The sequence below is a fragment of the Globicephala melas genome, chromosome 3 (genome assembly GCF_963455315.2).
Source record: "Globicephala melas chromosome 3, mGloMel1.2, whole genome shotgun sequence".
NCBI lineage: Eukaryota > Metazoa > Chordata > Mammalia > Artiodactyla > Delphinidae > Globicephala > Globicephala melas.
The window spans coordinates 168,341,664-168,365,168 of record NC_083316.1 but is presented as its reverse complement, the minus strand read 5'-3'; the positions used below and the strand labels follow the sequence as shown (position 1 = coordinate 168,365,168).

General features: G+C 49.9%; 2 protein-coding genes across 6 annotated transcripts in view; one reads left to right on the top strand and one right to left on the bottom strand.

Moving 5' to 3' along the window:
- ZFR2 (zinc finger RNA binding protein 2) overlaps positions 1-11,336 on the bottom strand; it is a 50,933-nt gene extending 39,597 nt beyond the window's left edge. For 2 of the 4 annotated variants that reach the window (XM_030879266.2, XM_060297373.1), the window contains exon 1: positions 4,546-4,644. In XM_030879266.2, the coding sequence (XP_030735126.1) occupies positions 4,546-4,598 (53 nt within the window). In that variant the 5' untranslated portion in view covers positions 4,599-4,644. Of the gene's footprint in view, positions 1-811; positions 920-4,545; positions 4,645-8,296; positions 8,639-10,223 lie in introns of those variants that run through there. The other 2 variants (XM_060297375.1, XM_060297374.1) reach the window with 2 other exon arrangements.
- ATCAY (ATCAY kinesin light chain interacting caytaxin) overlaps positions 10,388-23,505 on the top strand; it is a 37,315-nt gene continuing 24,197 nt past the window's right edge. The window contains exons 1-2 of one of the 2 annotated variants that reach the window (XM_060297378.1): positions 10,388-11,062; positions 13,332-13,450. In XM_060297378.1, coding sequence (XP_060153361.1) covers positions 13,374-13,450 — 77 coding nt within the window. In that variant the 5' untranslated portion in view covers positions 10,388-11,062; positions 13,332-13,373. Of the gene's footprint in view, positions 11,112-13,331; positions 13,451-23,505 lie in introns of both variants that reach the window. The other variant, XM_030879269.2, reaches the window with a different exon arrangement.

The following is a 23,505-nucleotide window of genomic DNA, read 5'->3' as shown; positions in this document are numbered from 1 at the left end:
ATTACACTCACATGAAAAAAGAATTTTAAAGGATCATTTGAAAATGCTTTTAAATTTGATGTATTTGTTCTGATCATTCTAAATACACACATTGGTAGATCCAGACAAAAGACAAAATATAAAGTAAAACTTTTAAAAATTCAGAAACAGAATATGTTGAGGAAAAAAATCTCTATTAGGAATTAACTTATGCTCTGATGTTGGTGAGTTGACTTTTAGCTCTAAAATGGATAAAATGAAAATTCAAAATCCATACTTCAAAAATTTTAAATGTACCTAATGTACGTGTGGTTGGAACACAGATAGTATAGTTCTGTCATTTGAAAGGTTTTCCTTAAAATATGCTGAAATCAGGTCTCGCCTGCAGTTGAGAGCCTTCCTGAGATGGGTCTTTAAGAAAACAACAGCAGGCACACTGTAAAAGGAGAACTCCTGTGCCTTGCTTTCCCAGGGTCCACCTCCAGTCAATCCCAACGGGGAGTACGCGGGAAGTGCTGCCGAGGTGCAATCATTGTCAGGACTGCTTCAAACTCAACTACAGGTTCCCACGAGCCCCACTCTCCTGCTTTTGGGTGTGGTGGCAGGTGCACCCAGTCCCTGAGGCAATGACACCAGATTCTCTCTGGCAGCTTGTGTTTCTGGGACCTAAGCTCAGGGGACAGACAGGCCTTGGAGGGTAACGTTCACTCTGGAAGGGCCTGGAGACCAGGGGGTCAGAGATGGGGTGCAGGCAACAGAGGCTGGCCTGGGTATGACCAGGACCATTCTGAATCCGGTCGTAGCCATACCTGACAGGGCAGCGGTCTCCTACCTGGGTGGTGTTAATGGGTGATTTTTCATCTGGCAGCACTGGGGCTGCCTATGCTGCCCCCCATGGCTGACGTGGGCTCTGTTGCCTTTCCCAAGCTATCTGTTGCCTCTGGAAGAGATTATTGAGAGACATGGGTTGGGTTATCATTACCATCCCCATGACACTGGACCAGATACTTCCTCGGCCTCCCCACTCCAGAGCAAGTAATTTTGCAAGTCTGAAGAATGCGGCCCTAAACCACAATCTGACTAGGACCCAAACGAAAGGGGCAGGATCCAGGTGACAGCGTAAAGAATGGCGGAACCCAGTCTCCGCCAGCAGGCCCCACTGCTGAGCGGCTGCATCAGGCTAGGTCTGCCACCACGAGCACCTCCCCAAGCTCGGGCATGCCCTACCATGGGGCAAAGGCACAGCCTGGGAGCCAGGCAGCCCTCATTCCTAGCCAGACACCACCACTCACCACCCTGGGGATCCTACACCAGTTACTGCACCCTGAGCTTCGTTTCCTTATCAGCAAAATGGGTATCATTAATACCTAGCTCACGGGATTACTGTGAGGACTGGACGAGATATCAAGTGCTTGGGACTTATTCAATACAGAGAATCAGTAACCAGCGCTTCATATTGTTATCCACCACTAACAGAGTTCGATGGGGTTCCAATCAGGCTTCCAACTTCCTGATATTCTCCAGATGAAGGAATTCGGCTATTAACATTTATGCCAAAAGCTTATTAAAATAGAACTTCTCCTGATGGGAAATCAAGTATTACACCAAAACCCAGTAGCTGTCTTATTTAGGTTTAACAAGGATGTAAAGGTAGAGGTAGCCAGCTACACTAGATGGGTGGTATTTTGACAGAACTGCTAGAAAAGGGAAATATTACAGTAGATCTGGCCCGCCTGTCACATTCTACCCCTGGGGACATCCACCGTACAGCTCTGAGCTCTCAATGCTTTCATTACCAACTCGACTGAACTCACACAGAACTCTGCTGGATTTCTTGAGCAGCTCTCAGCCTCACACCTGAAAACTGCATTCAGTGCTAATTAAACACACTGTCAGATTCAATTTTCCACATGGGATTAATCCTTAATTCTGAACACGTGCGGCACTAACTCTAAGTCTAAAAAAGCTTTATGAGATTTAAAAGACCACCTAAAGTAAAATAAATGAAAATCATCATTATTTACAAGTAATTACAAACTTTTCTTATAACTTCATGAGTAAGTGTGCATCCGATTCTTACTGAACAACAATTTAAGAACAGTTCCAATTCCAACCCTATTTATGGATGACAATGTAAGGAATATTACTATCCAGGGCTATGGTTACCAATTTTAAAAGCCAAAAAAACCTATGCAAAATTCCTCTAAGAAATAAACTGTCGTCTTTGCTTTGGCAATCCATGAAATGGGCTTTGTAAATACTACTGTCCAGTATTTGTCCATAAAGTTGGTACTCACAAAATCTGTTACCTCATCAGTTTTTCCATGGCACATTATGTAAGAAATATATACTTTAAAAGCAGCTGAAGGTTTCAAGCAAAAGTTGTTTCCCCCAAAAGAGAATGTCTAGTTAACTTAAAACTATTCAGACAATGCAGATTATCTTGTTTCAAGGTTTTCTGAGACTAAAATTGATTTTGCTATGATTCCTATGGGTTTTTTTTGTTTCTGTTTTTGCGGTACGCGGGCCTCTCACTGCTGTGGCCTCTCCCGTTGCGGAGCACAGGCTCCGGACGCGCAGGCTCAGCGGCCATGGCTCACGGGCCCAGCCGCTTCGCGGCATGTGGGGTCTTCCCGGACCGGAGCACGAACCCGTGTCCCCTGCATCGGCAGACGGACTCTCAACCACTGCGCCACCAGGGAAGCCCGATTCCTATGTTTTTGATTTAGTTAAATCTACTCTTTTCTCAAGGAATAACACACACCCTTGGGGACAATTCTAAAGACACTGACTAATTTGACATTCATTTCGTGGTAGTTTAACATCCTTAGTCACATGTCTGTTTACTGTATCACCTAAGTCATCAGAATCCAGACAAGAGCTGTGCCAAAGTGTTTAAATACCTTAATTCAGGTAAATGACAAAAACATCTGCTGAAGGCCCGCAATTACCTGTTTTACGAGTTAAGTGCTCAAACTTCTCCTCTGGAAGGTAATCTTAATAGAAAACCTAACATTCAAGTGATTCTCCACATCTCACTAAATAATGCACCGGAGAAAGAGAGAAAAAAAGAGAAAGAGAAAGGAGAGAGAAAGGAAAGAAAGCATTGGCAGCAAGCAGGCAGAGGGGCAGAACATTTCCAAAAGGGTGTGGTCCCTGACAGCCTAGCCTAGTCCTGCTGCTGTAACTAAGCACTGGCAGTAAGAATGCTCTACCACCAAGGATGACGGAAACAGGGAAGGATAACATAAAAATGTAACTCTGTAGCCATTCTTTCCCTGACCAGCCAACACTACACCTTTCAGACCACTCTGGATACAGAAAGCAGGAAGAGCTCTCTCGAATTCCGCAACCCCTGGTTCCAAGGCCTGACCGAACTCCTCCTGATTCCACAGGAAAGAACACAGCAGCACCACAACAACTGGGTTGAGGGAGGGGTGGACACTAACTTTCCACTAGTCTTACCTATTTTCAACGTGCTGAATGAGAGCATGAAACAATCCTAACAGGCCCGTGGTGCAGCAGGCACCTGTCGCTCAGTTATCTAAGGGGCAGTTTGAATCCAGTCTGTGAGAAACTGGCCCAGGAGGAGGTTCTGCCAGGCTACCAGTTGGCAAGTGACACCAGGGCAACAAAGGAAAGTGGGTAGGGGAGCACTTTCCCCCAGGGATGCCCGCTCTGCCTGCATCCCCGCCTGGGACCTGGTCTGGTGTGCCAGGTTAAAGGACTGAGACCGCAGACAGGCTCCAAGGAGAAGCCCTGGAGAATGATGTGCGTGTGTACATTTGGGGTACAGACACACCCCATGTGTCTCTACCCACAGAGCCCTCCTTCCCCAGGCTGCTTCCCATCCCTGTCCACCCCCATCCCTGGCTCTTCCCTCGGCCCCTGTCTGCCAGTAGATCTTAAAACATCCAGTCGCCTCCTCCACTGAGTTTCCAGGTCCCTCTACCCTTCCTTACTGTTCTCCCTCCCCAGGAAGCCCCAGGTGCCCACTCTCCTATAGGGTCTCAGGACTTCGCTCAGGTCAAGACCGCTATGCCATCAAGTCTCTGCCCGCCCCTCCAGTCAGGCCTCTATCCCCCTCCCCCATGCCTCTGCCTCTCCCCCCTTCACCCTCCCAGGTCTCCGTGTTCTCTAACACCCCCTCCCCCCATCAGGGTTCTTACCTCCAAACCCCACATCCCCCTGCCTGGTCAGGAACCCCTCCAGGGCTGTCTTCCCTCCCACCTCCACTCCGCTCTCCCTCGCCGAGGTCTCTGCTCCACCCTCTGCCCCGCCAGGTGCACTCCCAGATTTCTGTCTTCTCCCCACCCCCACCCCAAGTCAGGAAGCTTGACCTCCCCGCCCTCCGTCCTCGGCCCTTGCCCCTCCCCCAGTCCGGCCAGGTACCCTCCCAGGCTGCCCCACCCCTCGTCAGATCTCGGCGCCCCCTCAGGTCCATCCCCGCGACAAGCCCAGAACCCTCTACCACGTCAGGAGCCCCTCTGCTCTCCCCGACAGTTACAACTCGGGGCCGCGGCCTCCCCGGGGCCGGGGCAGCGCGGGCGGCGCGGGGGCCATTACCTGTACTGCGAGCCGGCGCCCTGCGCGAAGCCGTAATAATTACTCGCCGCCATCTTGGCTTCTCCACAGTGCGCCCGCTGACCCGGAGACGCGAAGGGGCGGGGCCGCAGGCGCGTGACGTCATCCGGCCCGCGCCCAGGCCTCGTGCCGCTTGCGCCCCGCCACGCGCCCCAGGCCCCGCCCCCCACGCGAAGCTTGCGCCTTCTTGCTTCCTAGTCTGCGCCTGGGGGCGTGTCTTTGCCTCGAGCCCGCCCCGCCGCAAGCCTCGCCCCTTGCTTGGAGCCCCCACCTTCCCTGTGAGCGGCCAGTATCCGGGGTCTTTGGCTCCACCCCCTCCTTCCCGCCAAGCCCCAGATCCGGCCCTCTCTGTTTCCGTTCAAGCCCCGCCCCTCGCCGCAAGCCCCGCCCCTTATCGGATTCCCCTCCTTCCCTTTAACCTCTCAGCTTGGGGATTTCTAGGCTGGAAGTGATTTTCCTTTTTGTGCCCTTGGGTGGATTTGGTTGCCCCGCTGACCGTTTCTGGCTGGGTAAATGTGGCCCTACTGATACGGCCAAGTCCTGCTTGTCCCTTCAGCAGCCCCCTGGGTGCCAGTCTTTTCGTGGAGCCTTCTAAGGCTCCAGTACCTAAAATTCAGTGCCTCTAAATTAGTGCTTCTCAACTGGAGTGTTTTGCCCCCAGAGGAGAGTGAGCAGTGTCTGGGGACATCTGTGGTTGTCACGACTGGGGGTGCTCCTGGCATCAAGTGGATGGGGACCAGGGATGCTGCTCAATGCCCCACAGTTCCCAGGAGGGCCCCCACGACAGAGAATGACCTGGCACCAACGTCAGCAGTGCCAAGGTGGAGAAACCCTATTCTAAGGGTAATTCATTTTGAGGGCTATTTCTTGACCCACTTACTATAGGCAGGGCCATCTTGGGGGGGGGTGCAACAGTAAGCTGCATGGCACCAGTCCTCAAGAACTTAGATTCAGGGAAGCAGATCATAACCAAACTATTACAATTAAGGTAGTCTTTGGTTAAGAACAGATTTATTGAGATATAATTCATGTACCATACAATTCGCCCAACTAAGGTGTGCAATTCAATGGTTTTTAGTATATTCACAAAGTTGTGCAACCATCACGACTAATTCCAGAACATTTTCATCACCCAAGAATAAACCATGAACTCTTAACAGTCACTTCCCCAACCCCACCCCAGTCCCTGGCCACCATTAGTTTGCTTTCTGTCTCTATGGATTTGCCAGTTTTGGACATTTCCTATAAATGGAATATCAGTCAGCAATAAAAAGGCATAAACTCTTGATACACACAACTTGGATAAAGCTCTAGAGAATTATGCTGCATGGGAAAAGTTCCATTTACATAAAATTCTTGAAAGGTCAAAAATCATAGAAATGGAGAACATATTTGTGATTTCTAGGGGTTAAGGACATGGGGAGGGGGTAATGGGGACTGGGGGTAGCTATAAAAGGGCAACATGAGAGATCCTGTGGTGATTGAAATGTTCCGTATCTTGACTATATCAAAAGCAATAGTGCTACTGCATTATACTATAATTTTGCAAGATGTTACCATTGGGTAACATGGTGGAAAAGGGTACATGGGATCTCTCTGTGTGATTTTTTACAACCCCATGTGAATCTACAATTATTTCAAGTTTTTATATTAATTTTTTAAAGGCAAAATAAAAGAGTACATTTACCAACCATGGTGGGGTGGTGTTCTTTTGCCACCCTTTTAAGCAGGCACAGGGCTAATTAATTCTTGGATGGAAACCATGGCAAGCCCAGGGTGCCAAGGAAAGCCGTATGGGTGATTTAGTGGATGGCATTCTTCCATTTGTGTCTTAATGACCATGTGTGGCCACAAGAAACAATCTAGTGCGTCTGGCAAACGCAGCTCTCCTGCCATGCCCTGGCTAAAGGCCAGCGTGGTAATTACACATGGCCTCCCTCCAATTTCCTGCAGCTCTAACTAGATAACCCAGGCTGCGTGCCTTTTACAAAAGCAGGTCTGTTTTGATGTTTTCTCTGGTTGCATAATATCTTTTCTTTCCTGTTATTTGCTATAAGCATTGTGCTAAATGCTTTACATGCATAATCTTATCTAGTCCTCACAATAGCCCACAGAAGTAGGTATAGTTGATTCTCGTTATTGGCAGCAGTTCTGTTCTATAAAGTTGCTGCAAACACTGAAATAGCAAAATACTGACCCATTGCTCCTAGGGGAAATACAGGGTTAGGTTCCTGCGAGCCTCTGGTCACAACATTTTCATCAACTGATCAATACATAACCTTGTGTTATGTGTTTTTTTGTTTGTTTGTTTAAAGGCTTCTTATTTAATATACATTGTAGATTCCTTAACATTGAACTCACATTCCAGAGCACTATAACTCACACATCAGTGAAGCTTATCTAACATGCTTATTTTCTCCATAAGGGCACAGCACAGCCTTCTTGGGCTAACAAACACTAGACAGCACTTCAGCACCATGTGTGGGGGCCATTAGAAATAGAGAAATCACCAAAAAGAAAAAAGCACAAAAATGTTAAAAGCACGGCACTAAATTGACCCAAAAAAGGACAGCTGTTTACAGCCTAGGCTGGAATAAACATCATCTGGTTCAACCTCAGCTGACAGCACATGCACAATCAGCACTCAGATTTTTTCACTTCTCTGTGTTGTCTACAAATGACCCTGGAAGCACCATGAGTATTGATTTTGGGGGTTACAAATAAATTTCAGCCAGTAGGCAAATTTACAAATACTGTGAATAATGAGGATCAAATGTATTTGTATGAATCCCCTTTGCAAATCAGGAAAAGGAGGTTTAGTAATTTCATTGCCTCAACAAACTCCACTGAGAACTAACTTGGTTTCAGGTATTCTTCTAGGGCAGGGTTTCTCAACGACCGCACCATTGATATTTCAGACTAGATAATTCTCTTGGGGAAGGGGCTGTCCTGTGCACTGTAGAGTGTTGAGCAGCATCTCTGGTCTTTACCCACTCGATGCCAGAATCACCTCCATCCCCCAAGTCATGATAACCAAAAATGTCCCCAGACATCACCATATGTCCCATGGGGGGGGTAAAATCGCCCACAGGTGAGAACCACTGGTCTAGGGATTAAAGATATAGCAATGACAAAATGAAACATCTCTGATCTCAAGAAACTTACATTCTCGGGGAATGGGGCTGGGGGGTTAGTGTTTCATGGGGACAGAGCTTTGGTTTGGGAAGATGAGAAAGTTCTGGAGATGGATGGTGGGGATGGTTACACATTGTGAATGGAATTAATGTCACTGAACTTTACATTTAAAAATGATTAGAATGGCAAACTTTACGTTATGCGTATATATTAATATGTATAACCACCATTAACGATAAACCAGACAGCAGCCAATCTTGGTTCACGCAGCGGCTCGGTGGCGGGTTGCAGCACCACGGACAGCTCCCAGCGCGCTCTCAGGGAGGAAGAGCTGCTGCTTTACAAACGTCCTTCTGTTCCAAATGCTTTTCTCCCCTTTCTTCATCCATCCAACTCCTACTCACTCCTCAGCGCCCAACCCACATGGTCACCACCCCTGCCCCACTCTGAGAAATCTCCCCATGTGCCCCCCAAGCCACTCTGCTCCAAAGATCTCAGCCCAGACTCCCTTGCCCATCTGCTTCTCCGAGTGGGAGTTCTACGAAAGCAAAAAGTCTTCCTCACGTTTCGGACCCCAGTGCCCAGTACTAGAACAAACCTGGATTTCCTGCTCAGTGTCTCTTCCCAGAGCGCCACGTCCTCCAGCCAAGAGGTGCAAAGTCCAGATCTTGTGCTGGAGTCTCTGGGCTCTCCTTCTCTGCTGTGGGGCGGTTGCCTTTATGCCTTTGGCTTGGAGGGGGACCGACCCTGATACAGTGAGTGGGGTAGCCACGTGAATAGAGTGTTGTCTGAGACCCACAAGGGGAGCCAGCGTCCGTGCATTCTACCTGCATTTCCCGAACATCTCCTTTGTGACGCGTGCTGCTGCCTTGGCACATTAGTGTACAAAACCAACCAAGTCTCTTTTGAAATTTCTATTCCAATGGGCGGTGTGTGTGTCCTAGAATAAACAAAGAAACAAGTAAATAATCTCAAATAGTGGTAAGTGTTATGAAAAAAGACTCATCAGGGTCCTCAATACCGTAAACATAGAATTAGTGTATGACGCAGCATTGCCACTCCCAGGTATATACCCCAAAGAACTGAAAACAGGGATTCAGATAAAACCATGTACACCCATGTTCATAGCAGCACTATTCACAACAGCCAAAATGTAGAAACGCTTTTTGTTTATCCACTGGTGAATGAATAAACAAAAAGTGGCACATGCATACAATGATATACATGATTCAGCCATAAAAAAGAATGAAGCACTGACACACATCACAATGTGGATGATCCTTGAAAAATGATGCTCGGTGAGAGAAGCCAGACACAAAAGATGGCATAGTAGATTATTCCATTTATATGAAATAACCAGAACAGGTAAATCCACAGAGACAGAAAGTGGATTAGTGGTTGCCAGGGGCTGGGAAGGAAGACGTAAGAGACTGCTTAATGGGTACGGGTTTCCATTTGGGGTGATGAAAAAGTTCTGGAACTAGACAGTGCTGATGGTGGCACAACACTGAATGTACTTAATGTCACTGAACTATACACTTTCAAATGGTTAAAATGGTAAATTTTACATTATGTGTATTTTACCACAGTAAAAAAGAAAAATTTTTTTAAAAAACTGAAAAACAAATCAGACTAGATAATGGGATGGAAGATGATGGAGTGAGAGGCAAGGTAGGCGGTGAGATTAGGAAAGGCCTCTTTGAGGAGATTACTTCTGAGCTGACACCTGAATAATGCAAACATCTGGGGGAAGAGCATACCTGGCAGAGGGAGCAGCTTGTGCAAAGGCCCTGTGGTGGGAATGAGCCTGATGTGTTCACAGAACAGGCGAAAACCATCACAGTGATTAAGAGGGGCAGGAGGTAACAACAAGCATCCATTCCTACTTAGGATCATGTATTGATATTAGTTTCCTGTGGCTGCCATAACAAAGTACCACAAACTAGGTGGCTCAAAACAATAGCTATTTTTTTTTCTCTCTCACAGTTTTGGAGGCCAGAAGTCTGAAATCAAGGTATTGGCAGGGTTGGCTTCTCCTGGGGGCTGTGAGGGAGAATCCATTTGGTGCCTCTCCAGCTTCCGGTGGTCACTGGCAACCCTCCATATTCCTCGGCTGGTCGATGCATCATCCTGACCTCACATGATGTGCCCCCCCTTCTCTTCTCTTATGAAGTCACTTGTCATGGGATTTAGGGCACATCTTAAATCCAGGATGATCTCATCTGGAGATCCTTAACTTAATTCCATCTGCAAAGACCCTTTTTTCCAAATAAGGTCACATGCACAAGTTCCAGGGGTTAGGACATGGACATATCTTTGGTGGGGGGGGGGGACACCATTCAACCTGCTACCAGTCTAAAAATAAAATCAGCAACAGCAAGAAACACGCATAGAACTTTTCTCATGCTGCGGCACCGTGCCAAGCACCCTCCCTGCATCACCTCATTAAATGCTGAAAGGCCAGTACCCTAATGTTTCCATTTCACAGATGAGGAAACTGAGGTCCAGGAAGTGTGATCACTTACCCAACCAAGTCCCCAGCCAGTGGCTGAGCCAGTGTCCCGATCCACTTATGGTTTGATTTCAGAGGGTGCCCTCTTAACTCTATACCATTCTATGGTCTTCCAGGGCGGGGCTGACGCACGCACACCTGCAGGGGGCGCCTTTCCCTCGGAGGCCCCGAGCGAATGTGTCTGAGAAGGTTCTGTCTCCCCAGCACCCAGCCCGGTCTTCGGCCCATGGCTCATCGTAAGTGGTCGGCTGAGGGACCCATGAAATGGGTCCATGAGGATATTATTTCCTCCCTCCCTCTTAATCTAAGGAATGAGGCCATCGCTGCCACTTATTTATTTGTTCCTTGTTTTGTTTTTAAATCTGTGATGCGCCATCAGGAAATCATTTCCGCTTCTGCCCCTGGTGAGGCTCTTGGAAATGCTCCCCTCTCAGCCAATGGAGAGCACCGATTCTGGCAGGGGGCTGTGCTTTTTGGTCAGCCCTGCCCCCATCCACCCACCCTGCACACAAAAGCAGCATAATTAACTGTCTTAAGGAAGCCGAGCCTCCGCCAGCTGCGAGCTGGCAAGAAGAAAATACCTCGGAGGCACGAGGACCAGGGACGCAGCCGCAGCCGAGCGAGGGGGAGCCGACCGCTGACTGCAAGCTGTTCCCCACCCGTGGACAAAAGCGCCCATCCGCGCCCGTCGCATTGCCCTGGGTGACCTTCCTTGGATGCGGAGTCCGCGCCAGAGTGCATCTTCCTCGGATGCTCTGAAGGCGAGGGATGCCCGGCTGCATCCGCCCAAGGCTCTTCTTTGTTTGCGCGTAACCGGGAGAGGCCGCGGAGGTAGCCGGGACTCACGCGGAGGTGAATCCACTTTCTTTCTCCCCGCCCTGCCGAGGAAGATTGTCCGCAGGTATCCGCCGCTACAAACCCCCTTCTGGCAGATGGGGCGGGTGGGAGCAGGGTCTTGTGATTCTTGGGATGCTACCAGCTCCATTTTACCCCACGCGGAGAAAAGCATCCGCCCCCCACACACACACCCACAGTTCGCCTCCCATGCCCACCGTTCACCTGGATGGCAGAGGATTGCACCATTTCCGGGACGTGCTTAGAGATTAGGCAGCTCAAACCCTCAGCCCCTCTCTGGGACGCTTCCTGAGAGACCGAAATGTACACGTCCCACCTCTGTGCATTTCCTATTTATAACGCCGTGAGCGGATTTGGAAAAGGATTTGATAGATGCGTACGTAAAAGCTTGCCTATGGGGTGGGGAGGAAGGGAAACGGTTGAAGACAGAGATTCCTCCTCCTCTGCCTGAACTTGTATGTGATGTGCTGATAATTCAGTACCACAGCGGGAAGGCACGCTTCTCAGCTCCCCCTCGCTGCCTTATTTGCCGTCCTCGAACGTGAAGTCGGGATCAGAGGGCGGGAGCGTCCGGGGCCCTGCGGTCACCCACCCACACCCCTCATTTAGAGGATCGTTGGGCCAACATGTGTGGCCCCAGTCTCAGCTGTGGGTGGGGTGGAGGTGGGTGGTCCTTTCTGGGGGTTGAGGTCACACCCAGCTCAGGATAAGGAAAACAGACGCAAAGACCACTCCCTTCAGAAAGGAAATGAATTTCCATTGATGGGAACTTTCCCTTGCAATAAGTTCCTGGGCAGTTGTTGCCCACAGCATCAGGAAGACATCTCTCTCTCTCTCTCCTTTCCGTACTGCGTCTTACTGTCCCTCCTCCATGAATGAATGACGACATTCAGGGCAGTGACAAGAATGGAGTGAGAAACTCTCACTGAAGTGGGGGAGGGTCGAATTTCAGACATCCCGTCCCCCCTGCCTGACCCTCACCTGTCTCCGGCTCCCTCTGAGCCCCAATCCCAAATGCAGACCCTCCATCCACAGGGGCTTAGGTCCAGCGAGGGGCTCTGGAAGACACACCCAAACTAAGAGCCACCCACCAGCTCTAGAGGGGCAGCCGCAGTGAGTGGGGAGCGGGGAGGGGCTGGAGGCGGGACCTTAGGTGCTGGCAAGTGAGGTTGACAACTTCTCAATCTCAGATCTATGGACATTTGGGGCCGGATCATTCTTGGTCATCTGGGGTACCATCTGGGGCACTGTAGGGCACTGAGCGGCATCCCTGGTCTCCACCCACTTGATGTCAGTAGCACACCGCCCCCCCCACCCCCACCCCCGCACTTGTGACAACCCAAAATGCCTCCAAACATTGCCAGATGTCTGGTGGGGGAAGGCAGAATCACTGCCCGTTGAGAACCACTGGCTTAAAAGCTCAGAACCTGCACTATTAGTTGAGTCATAAGATCCTGGGGGATCCTTTCTAGACCAATTCTTTCATTCACAGGCAGGGAAACTGAGACAGCGGAAGTCTGCCATGCCCCAGGATAGACTCAAATTCAGTCCCGCTCGGCAGTTCTCACCACACTCCCAGACAGCCCAGCACTCAAGCCCCACCTAAAGTGCTGCCTCCACCCCATCCTTGCCCCCAGCTGGTTCCTCGCTACGATAGGATAAAAACAAAACTGGCATTTTGTGGTTGGTACAAATGATGATCCTGATTTCCAGCCCCAGGCACTTTCCGCACTTCCTTTTTCAGTCCTAGGGTCAGTTGTCAGGACTTGCTTCTTCGTTGGGGGAGGGGAGGGGACAGAGGGGCAGGACAGGTGGGCTGCAGCAGATAGAGGTGGGTTGGCGTTAACCAGGTCTTGTCTGAATGTCAATCCCAGCAAGGAAGCTTAATTATATCAGTCATTAACACAGTCATTTAGTGTAAATGACTTTAATTGGATTTATTGCTTCCTAGTTGAAGTCCAAGGTAAGGGAGGGATGGTGAACCTTGCAGAGGATGGATTTCAGAGCTTCAAAGGGGGGGTGCTTTTAGCTGGAGGCTCAACCCCTCCTTTGGTTTCAAACTCCAGACCCACATGGGTGTTCAGCTTTCTATGCCTCTGTTTTCTCACTGGTGAAATGGAGAAGCCTCATGGGGCTGGGCAATGATTCAATAAGACAATGGACACAAGAGCTCTTTGCAGATCCATCTCTGAAGTTCTGTGTGTGAGTGGGGAATTGTCGTTATGACGATTGTCCAGTAAAACCTCCATCCACTGCCCTCCTTCAGGATTCATCCTTGCTTCAAGTCGGTCCTTGCTTCCCAGCTCCCATGGGGACCACTGAAGCCACGCTCCGGATGGAAAACGTGGACGTGAAGGAAGAATGGCAGGACGAAACTCTGCCCAGGTACAGCTCCCTAGGTGTGCGTGTCAGATGTGGAAGGAGCGGGCCCGACACTGCTCCCAGGTGTGAGGCAGAGACACCCCAGTTGACCGGGCCAAGAGCATAATTGATATTTGCTGAATTATTTAAGATTGATTTCCCACCTCCCTACCCTGCCCATCCCTGCCCAAAGTGCCAAAATAGCTCCCATTCCCACACTATTGTAAGAATTCTAAACATTCTTCTAAAGCCATCTCATGGGCGGTTACAATATTCTTACCTGGGTTCCCATGAATTCAGGTAACAGCGTGTTTTTACCTGCAGCAGCCAGAGGGACCCTGTCATACCCCTTAAAAGCCCTGGGGCAGGGACTTCTCTGGCGGTTCAGTGGTTAAGACTCTGTCCTCCTAAGGTAGGGGGCCTGGGTTCTATCCTTGTTCAAGGAACTAGATCCCTCATGCCAAAGCTAAAGATCCCGCACGTGGCAATGAAGATCCCGCGTGCTGCAACTAGGACCCAGCGCAGCCAAAAAAAAACAAAACAAAAGGCACGGGGGCTTCCCTGGTGGCGCAGTGGTTGAGAGTCCGCCTGCCAATGCAGGGAACGTGGGTTCGTGCCCTGGTCCGGGAAGATGCCGCGGAGCGGCTGGGCCTGTGCGCCATGGCCGCTGAGCCTGCGCGTCCGGAGCCTGTGCTCCACAACAGGAGAGGCCACAACAGTGAGAGGCCCACATACCGCAAAAAAAAATTTAAAAAGGCACGGAAACAAATTCTACCCCAGAGCCCCCAGGAGGAACCAGCCCTGCCGGTGAAACTGATTTCAGACTTACTTCTTTGTCTAGATTCGTAAGAAAATACATATGTGTCGTGTTGTTGTTGTTTTTATTTTTTATTTACTTATTTTTGGCTGCGTTGGGTCCTCGTTGCTGCGCACGGGCTTTCTCTAGTTGCGGCGAGCCGGGACTGCTCTTCGTTGCGGTGCGCGGGCTTCTCATCGCGGTGGCTTCTCTTGTTGCGGAGCACGGGCTCTAGGCGCCCGGGCTTCATACGATTGAATATGCTGAGTATTTCACATACTTGTTTACAGTCTGTTCCCCACCATGGAACCCACGAGAGCAGGGGCCTTTGGTTTGATCACAGGCGTACAGCTGATGCTCAGTGGATATTGGGTGAATGGATGACGGTGATTGGTACGAGTTCAAAATTGTAGGAAGCAAGACGTGCGTGCCCACATACTTGTCTCTCTGTATTCTCCTCTGGCGAGGCGTTGGGTAAGAGAAAATACAGTCAGCACAGGCTCCCCTTCATTCGTCGGCTGGATGCAACTGCTCATCCCCCTCCCACTTTTTTTTTTTTTTTTTTTTTTTGGCCAGCTTGCAGGATCTTAGGATCTTAGTTCCCCAACCAGGGATCGAACCCGTGCCCATGGCAGTGAACGTGCAGAGTCCTAACCACTGGATCGCCAGGGAATTCCCTCTCCCTCCCACTTTAATGCAAGGAGTTTACCCACAGGAGACGATGCCCGAGAGTTAGTTGCATAACCATCCAGGAAGGAAGAGTCAAAGGGACTGGGCATATTCACCCTGAAAAGACAATTTGGAAAGGATCTCAGTTGGTGAGGGTGCTCAGGGCAGAACAAGGGTGATGGACAGGCATGAAAGGGATGCAGGTTTGAGTCTAAAGTAGACTCTTTGGACTCAAATGGTCCAATCTGTGCATGCTTTGTACGGCCAGCCGGCCCATTCAAAAGCAAAATGGGCTGATGGGGGAGGTCTGGAGCTTCCTGTCCACCTGTCCCAGGAGAAGCTGTGATGTCAAGGGCATCACCCCCTCATTTGAGAATCTTTAGCCCTCTCTCCAGTCTAGTCATTTTCAGTGTCGATGTTTCACGCACATCCTTATGATTCTTAAAGCAATAGATGGGGACTTCCCTGGTGGTGCGGTGGTTAAGAATCCGCCTGCCAATGCCAAGGACACAAGTTCGATCCCTGGTCTGGGAAGATCCCACATGCCGTGGAGCAACTAAACCCAGGTGCCACAACTACTGAGCCAGTGCTCTAGAGCCCACGAGCTCCAACTACTGAGCCCGCGTACTGCAACTACTGAAGCCCATGTGCCTAGAGCCCATGCTCCACAACAAGAGAAGCCACCGCAATGAGAAGCCTGTGCACCGCAACGAAGAGTAGCCCCCGCTGGCCACAACTGGAGAAAGCCCGCGCGCAGCAACGCAGCCAAAAATAAATAAAATTTAAAAATAAAGTGATAGATCCCCACCTCAGAATAGCCGAGAATCTCTTGTCTGCGCAGTACCGTTGTCTTCAGGAAGACAAGTATTTCGGGAGAGAGATGGCGACTTCATTGGAGCCGACCTCCTGTTCTTTCACTGTTAAAATGTTCTTCGTTCTACATTCCCTCTTATAAGTCTTTCTCTTTAACTCAATACAAGGAGTGCTGATGCCTGGATTTGTAGAAAGGGGTCTGATGACACCCGGACCTGGCAGTTCGGGCGAATTAAGGACTATTTTTATCAGGGGCTTCTGATGTGGCTAGGAATGCTCCAGAATGGACAAGAGCCGCCTCGGGGAGCTGTCCCTCGTTCCCGGCATGGGAGATCTGTTTCCTCCCATGGAAAAGGTGGAAACAGATGGGATGATCTCTGTGGGTTCCTTCCAGCACCAAACACCCGGGGTTTGGAGGCATCTCCAACCAGTGTCAGCATCATTTACCCTGTGGTCCCGTGAACCCTGGCCCCTGTCCGAGACCAAAGCATCCCTCGGTCTGGACTTTGAGAACCTTCTGATTCAACCCTGCCTGCCCGGGTGGCAAACCCCAACCCTTCCTGGACATAAAAAAAATTCTCTGATGACAGCACAGGACTCACCTTGCTCACTCTGATTTTATTTCAAGCAACACAGCGGAACCAAGAGGGTACGAGCTGTGGAAGCGGACAGCCGTGGGTTCAGATTCCAATTCTCCAGTGGGCTCGCTTGCCCACCTTGGGCAGCTCTTCGAGCATCTTTGTGCCTCAGTTTTCCTATCTGTAAAATAGGGACAATCATTCCTGGCTCACGAAGTTGTCGCGAGAAGTCGATGAGGTATGAGTTGCGAGGCAGCTGAGCCAGGCTGTCTAGATGCAGAGGGCTGCCCACGGGACTTGCTGCCGTCAGCCTCATTCTTATCAGCCTGTACCTTGTTCACTCTGGTTCCTTTTTCCCATTCCCCCATAAAAGAAACCCTCCTCTCCCAAGCCATGTTGAGACAAAGTGGAGCTGACTGCAGCTGCAAATGTGAATTTCAAGTGAGTTTCCCCAGCTGCAGAGGGTTCCTCTCCCTTTTCAGTAGTTCAGTGTTTGCAGGATAGTGGCCTGGCTGTGCAGCCCTGGGGTCAGGGACGTGCCTTCGTCAAGGCTCTGTCCTCCTCGTTCTGGGAGAAATGAGTACAGCTCCTTATACAGCGTCCAGCTGCAGCTCAACATAAGCACCTCTGTCTGATGCCAGACAACCCACAATTCTATTCCTTCGAGCTCAGTGATCCCTTCCTGGGTGGGATCCTCGAGCTGCCCCGGGTGTGTCCGGGTGCTCGCCCTGTGCCCACAGCCCCCTCCTACTGCCATTGCCTTGCGGCGTCTTCCTGCACCTCCTGCTCTTCTGCAGGTACCTGTGGACCCTAGCTGAGAGAGGGCAGCCTGGAGACGATCCATCTACCTGCCTTGCTTCCACATTCATTCATTCTAGCGATATGCACCGACTGTATGCCAGGCCCTGGGTGAGACGCTGGGGACACGTGGAGAACAGGAGAGCCGCCCTTGTGGGGTGTTCACAGTCTGGCGCAGAGACAGGCGGTCCCTTATAACCTCACAGACCAATGAAAAATTGCAGCTGGGTTCTTGGCACCTGGAGAGCGCCAGGTGGGGTCTGACTGGGTTGGGGACATTGGGGGAGGCGCTGACCCTGAACTCTGAAGGATGAAGAGGTATGAACAGGGGAAAGAGGCTGGGGGTAGGGGTCAAGCATTCCAAGCAGAGAGAGCAGCACGTGCAAAGGCCCTGAAGCCAGCGGAAGCAGATCGAGGGACTGAAGAAAGGTTGGGTGGGGAAACTGAGGACCAGGGTGGGAAAGTGCTTGGCCCGGGTCTCACAGCTAAGGAGAGGCAGGTACAGGGTTAGATGTCTGAACGGTGTCTCAGCCTGCTCTGCCTTCTATAACCAAGTGGTCGTGGGTTTTGCTTGTAACTTTTTATTCTTTTTTTTCCTTTTTTTTTTTTAATTGGAGTGTAGGTGATTTAGAATGTTGTGTTAGTTTCTACTGTACAGCAAAGTGAGTCAGTTATACAGATACATATATCCACTCTTTTTTATTTTATTTTTGGCTGCATTGGGTCTTCCTTGCGGTGCATGGGCTTCTCGTTGCGGTGGCTTCTCTTGTTGCGGAGCACGGGCTCTAGGCGCACGGGCTTCAATAGTTGCAGCACGGGGGCTCAGTAGTTGTGGCACATGGGCTTAGTTGCTCCGCGGCATGTGGGATCTTCCCGGACCAGGGATGGAACCCGTGTCCCCTGCATTGGCAGGAGGATTCTTAACCATTGTACCACCAGGGAAATCCCTTCCACTCTTTTTTAGATTCTGTTCCCATATAGATCATTACAGAGTATTGAACAGAGTTCCCTATGCTACACAGTACGTTCTTATTATTTATCTATTTTATATATAGTAGTGTATATGTATCCATCCCAATCTCTCAATTTTTTTTTTTTTTTTTTTGGTACGCGGGCCTCTCACTGTTGTGGCCTCTCCCATTGTGGAGCACAGGTTCCGGACGTGCAGGCTCAGCGGCCATGGCTCACGGGCCCAGCCGCTCCGCGGCATGTGGGATCTTCCCGGACCGGGGCACGAACCCATGTCCCCTGCATTGGCAGGAGGACTCTTAACCACTGCGCCACCAGGGAAGCCCCCAATCTCTCTTTATCCCTCCCCCTGGAACTTTTTATTCTGACATAGTCCCAAGCTTAGAAAAAAAAACTATAAGAATGGTATAAGGAATATCAGTAAACTCTTACCCAGATTTGCTGATTGTTAAGATTTTACTTCCTTTGCTTTATCATTCTCTCCCCCAACCCTGGTCTTTCTCTTCTGCCCCTGTCTCTCCCTGTGTCTGTCTGTCTGCTGTCTGTCTCTCTATCTATGCTCAATCTGTTTGTATCTGCCCGCCCCTGCACAGGGCAGGCCAGGCAATGTCCCTCCCCCAGCCCAACACACGCACAGAGGTGATTTCCTGTTGCCCAGCTCAGCAGTCCCTCATGCAGGAGCCGTGGGTTTAGGCCAGGAAGTGATGGCAGGCTCTGAGCAGAGCATCTTCTGCCTTCCTCAACTCCGCCATTCTCTTTCCTGTGCTCCAGCGATGCTGGGCTATCATAGCAGGATACCACACCCCGGGCAGCTTCAACAGCAGACATTTATTCTCTCACAGCTCCAGAGGCTGGATGTCTGAGATCAAGGTGCCAGCAGGGTTGGCTTCTGGGGAGGGCTCTCTTCCTGGCCTTCTCACTGCATCCTCACGTGGTCTTTCCTCTGTGCTTGCATGTGCCGGGGGAGCTTTCTCGTGGCTCTCCCTCTTCTTGTAAGGTCACAGTCCTAGGGGATCAGGGCCCCAACCTTTTGTTTTTTTGGCCATGCTGCACGTGTACACAAAACGGGCATGGAAGTTGTCTTCAGTCTCAATCTGAAAAAAAGATGCCTCTTTAAAACCTTCTGACTTAATCTGAAGCTTGCTTTTTTTTCTTTTTTAAATGGAGGTGAAATTTACATAACATAAAAATAACCATTTTATTTTATTTTATTCTGTGCCATGAGCATGTGGGATCTTAGTTTCCCAACCAAGAGGTGATGGTGCTGGGGGAGACCAGAGCAAGATGAATGGACAGAGGTGTTGGAAATTGCAGAGAAGGAAAAGGGGCAGATTTATCTGAGTATCTGAAACCACCAAAGTTGCCAATGGATAATTCTTGAATGCCTTTCAGCAGTTCCCTCTCTGGTTCTCCCAACTTAGCTCTGCAGGAGTCCTGCGATAAGCCCCAGTGCTGCTGGCCCCGCATTGAGCCTTGGAAAAGCCTACTTATGCCCAGAAAGAGTTTTTGCTGTTACCCTGCACCAGAGGTGGCCGCCGTCAAACAGAAACAGAGGCTGGAAAGCCCTGGATGGGAGACTGAGGCAGCACAGCTGATCTTAATGCCGTTGAAGCCCTGGGGCACCAGTTGGGAAGCAGGAGGCATGTTCAAAGGTCCTGAGGCCCACAGTTTATTCCCAATTCCCTTCTTTCATACTGTGAGTAACATTAAGCCAGAGGCTAGGATCTGAGGGTAGAATTCGGTCCAGGAGCCACCTCTGAAGCCAGAACTATTGCAATAACAGCTGATTCCGGGTGACACGTGTTTCTAGATTTTGGCCTTTCCCTGCCACTTACATAATGTGCCCTCACTTGCTCCTTCCTTCAAAACCCTTGCTGAGGGCTGCTTCTCCCAGGTCCAGGCCCGTGACTCACCAAAGCAAGAGGGGAAGAGGCACTTCCTCCCCTTCAAGGGCTCACAGTCTGCCCAGGAAACAAGGAATTAGCACACAGTACCACAGATTCAGTGCTAAAGGAGGCTTCTGAGGCAGGATGCAGGAGCGGGGTGGATGTCAGATTCAGATGGGGCCTCCTGGAGGACGCTGACCTAGCCTGAAAGGCTGAGCAAGTTCACCAAAGAAAGCAGGAAGTGGCCCTCTAGGCAGAGGGGGTGGGATGTGCAAAGGCACTGGGGCAGAGAGGACCTTGGCATGGTAGGGGATGCAGTAGGAGAGAAATTTGGATTTCACGCTGAGAGGGCGTGTGAGTTTCCCAGAGCTGCCATAACAAAGTACCAGGAACTTGCTTAAAACAGAAAAAATGTTTTCTCTCACAGTTCTGGAGGCTAAAAATCCAACATCAAGGTGTCTGCAGGGCCATACTCCCTATGAAGGCTCTAGGGAAGGATGCTTCCAGCCTCCTCCAGCTTCAGATGGTGGCCGGCAATCCTCGGCCTGCCTTAGCTTGTAGATGCATCCCTCCAGTCTCTGCCTTCCTCCATCTTTTTTTTTTAAGCTTGTGTTTTATTTTTTATTTTTAAAATTTTTATTGGAGCACAGTTGATTTACAATGTGTGTTAGTTTCAGGTGTACAGCAGAGTGAATCTGCTATACATATATCCACTCCTTTTCTTTTTTTTGGCTGCGTTGGGTCTTCATTGCTGCGCGCAGGCTTTCTCTAGTTGCAGCAAGTGGGGGCTACTCTCCATTGCGGTGCGCGGGCTTCTCATTGCGGTGGCTTCTCGTGCTGTGGAACACGGGCTCTAGGCACGTGGGCTTCAGTAGTTGCAGCACACAGGCTCAGTAGTTGCGGTGCATGAGCTCAGTAGTTGTGGCTCACGGGCTTAGTTGCTCCATGGCATGTGGGCTTCCCAGACCAGGGCTCAAGCCCGTGTCCCCTGCATTGGCAGGCGGATTCTTAACCTCTGTGCCACCAGGGAGGTTCTGCATTCTTTTTTAGATTCTTTTCCCATACAGGCCATTAAAGAGTATTGAGTAGAGTTCCCTGTGCTGTATAGTAGGTCCTTATTAGCTATCTCTTCTGTATATAGTAGTGTGTATATGTCAATCCCAATCTCCCAGTTTATCCCTCCCCTGACCCCCTGGTAACCATAAGTTTATTTTCTACATCTGCGACTCTATTTCTGTTTTGTAGATAAGTTCATTTGTACGCTTTTTGTAGATTCCACATATACGCGATATCATATGTTTGTCTTTCTCTGCCTGACTTACTTCCCTCAGTATGACAATCTGTAGGTGCATCCATGTTGCTGCTAATGGCATTATTTTGTTCTTTTTTATGGCTGAGTAGTATTCCATTTTATATATATATATATATATATATATATATGAGATTTATTTATTTATTTATTTATCCATCCATTCCTCTGTTGATGGACATTTAGGTTGCTTCCATGTCCTGGCTATTGTAAATAGTGCTGCAGTGAACACTGGGGTGCATGTATCTTTTCGAATTATGGTTTTCTCCAGATACACGCCCAGGAGTGGGATTGCTGGATCATATGGTAGCTCTATTTTTAGTTTTTTGAGGAACCTCCATACTGTTCTCCATAGTGGCTGTACAAATTTACATTCCCACCAACAGTGTAGGAGGGTTCCCTTTTCTCCACACCCTCTCCAGCATTTATTGTTTGTAGATTTTTTGATGATGGCCATTCTGCCCGATATGAGGTGATACCTCATTGTAGTTTTTTTTTTTTTAATAAATTTATTTATTTGTTTGTTTTTATTTTTGGCTGAGTTGGGTCTTCGTTGCTGTGTGCGGGCTTTCTCTAGTTGCAGCGAGTGGGGGCTACTCTTCGTTGCGGTGCGCGGGCTTCTTATTGTGGCTTCTCTTGTTGCAGAACATGGGCTCCAGGCACGTGGGCTTCAGTAGTTGTGGCACGTGGGCTTCAGTAGTTGTGGCACGCGGGCTCTAGAGCGCAGGCTCAGTAGTTGTGGTGCACGGGCTTAGTTGCTTCACGGCATGTGGGATCTTCCCGGGCCAGGGCTCGAACCCGTGTGCCCTGAATTGGCAGGTGGATTCTTAACCACTGTGCCCCAGGGAAGCCCTTCATTGTAGTTTTGATCTGAATCTGCCTCCATCTTCACACAGCCTTCTCCTCTGTGTCTCTGTGTCCAAACTTGCCTCTTCTTACAATCACACCACTGATTGGCTGTAGGGCCCACCTTGCTCCAGTATGATGTCATCTCAACTTAATGCTGTCTACAACAACCTTATTTCCAAACAGGTCACATTCCCAGGTTCTGGGAGTTAACACCTGAATTATGTTTTGGGGGGGATGCAAGTCAACCCACATCAGAAGAATAAAGCCACACTGTACACCTGGTGGATTAGGGGGAACCCCACTTTTTACATGGGTTTCCCAGTACAGACTGAAAGCAAGTGCTGCAGGGAGCCCTCTGGATCCACTTTGAGTTCGTGAAGGGGCTTCAGCTCTGCATTAGCTGAGGTCTTCCTGGGGCTTGTGGAAATAACCAGGTCTCACCTGACCTTGAAAGCTGCAGCCCCGTGGACCTGTGGGGTTTGTTCACATGAGCCGACTGGACACAAGGGGGCAGTAGAGGGCAATGACCGGATTCAGCTCTACCTCTGTGAGTGGTTCGCTCTGCCCTTGGGCATCTTCTGGTTTAGCCTCCGTTTCCTCCTCTGTGAAATGGGCTGCTACCTGCCTCATAGGAATACTGTGAGGAGGAAACAAGATGATGATGCCGTCAACATTCCAACAGAGTGAGTGCCCTGTCCGTGGGGGTAAAGTACGGTTCTAGTTGATTCTAGAACAACAGGGATTACAGCCTCAGACTGATGGAAACAGGGAAGGCAGAGTAAATGAGGGGAAGGAGCCGGAAGGAAATCCTGACACCCAGGTGAGCAGGGGTGGCGGACAGTCAGCTCCTGGTGGCGGTTACCATGCACGAAGCGCAGATCTGATTCAAGAAAAGACTGATATCTAGACGTATCTCTGATTTGACAGCAAATTTAAAATGTTGTGAAATGCTGTGTGGGCAGGATAAAACTAGGGGTGGTGCATCAGCTGTCAGCCTGAAATTTCAGAGCATGATTTTGGGTAACCTTGCAAGTAGGTGGTGTGCCTCCTGTACTCCCGGATCCCGGACTTATTTGTGAGTTACCAGCTGCCCTCCCCATGTTGAGAGCAGGGGTGTCAGCTACAGAACAGAGGGACCAGAGCAACGTGTACACGAAATGGGTGTGTGAGTAGTCTTCAGTCTCAAACTGAAAAAAAGATCCCTCTTTAAAACCTTCTGACTTGGGGCTTCCCTGGTGGCGCAGTGGTTGAGAGTCTGCCTGCCAATGCAGCGGACACGGGTTCGAGCCCTGGTCTGGGAAGATCCCACGTGCCACGGAGCAACGGGCCCGTGAGCCACAAATACTGAGCTCTGTGCGTCTGGAGCCTGTGCTCCGCAGCAAGAGAGGCCGCGACAGTGAGAGGCCCACGCA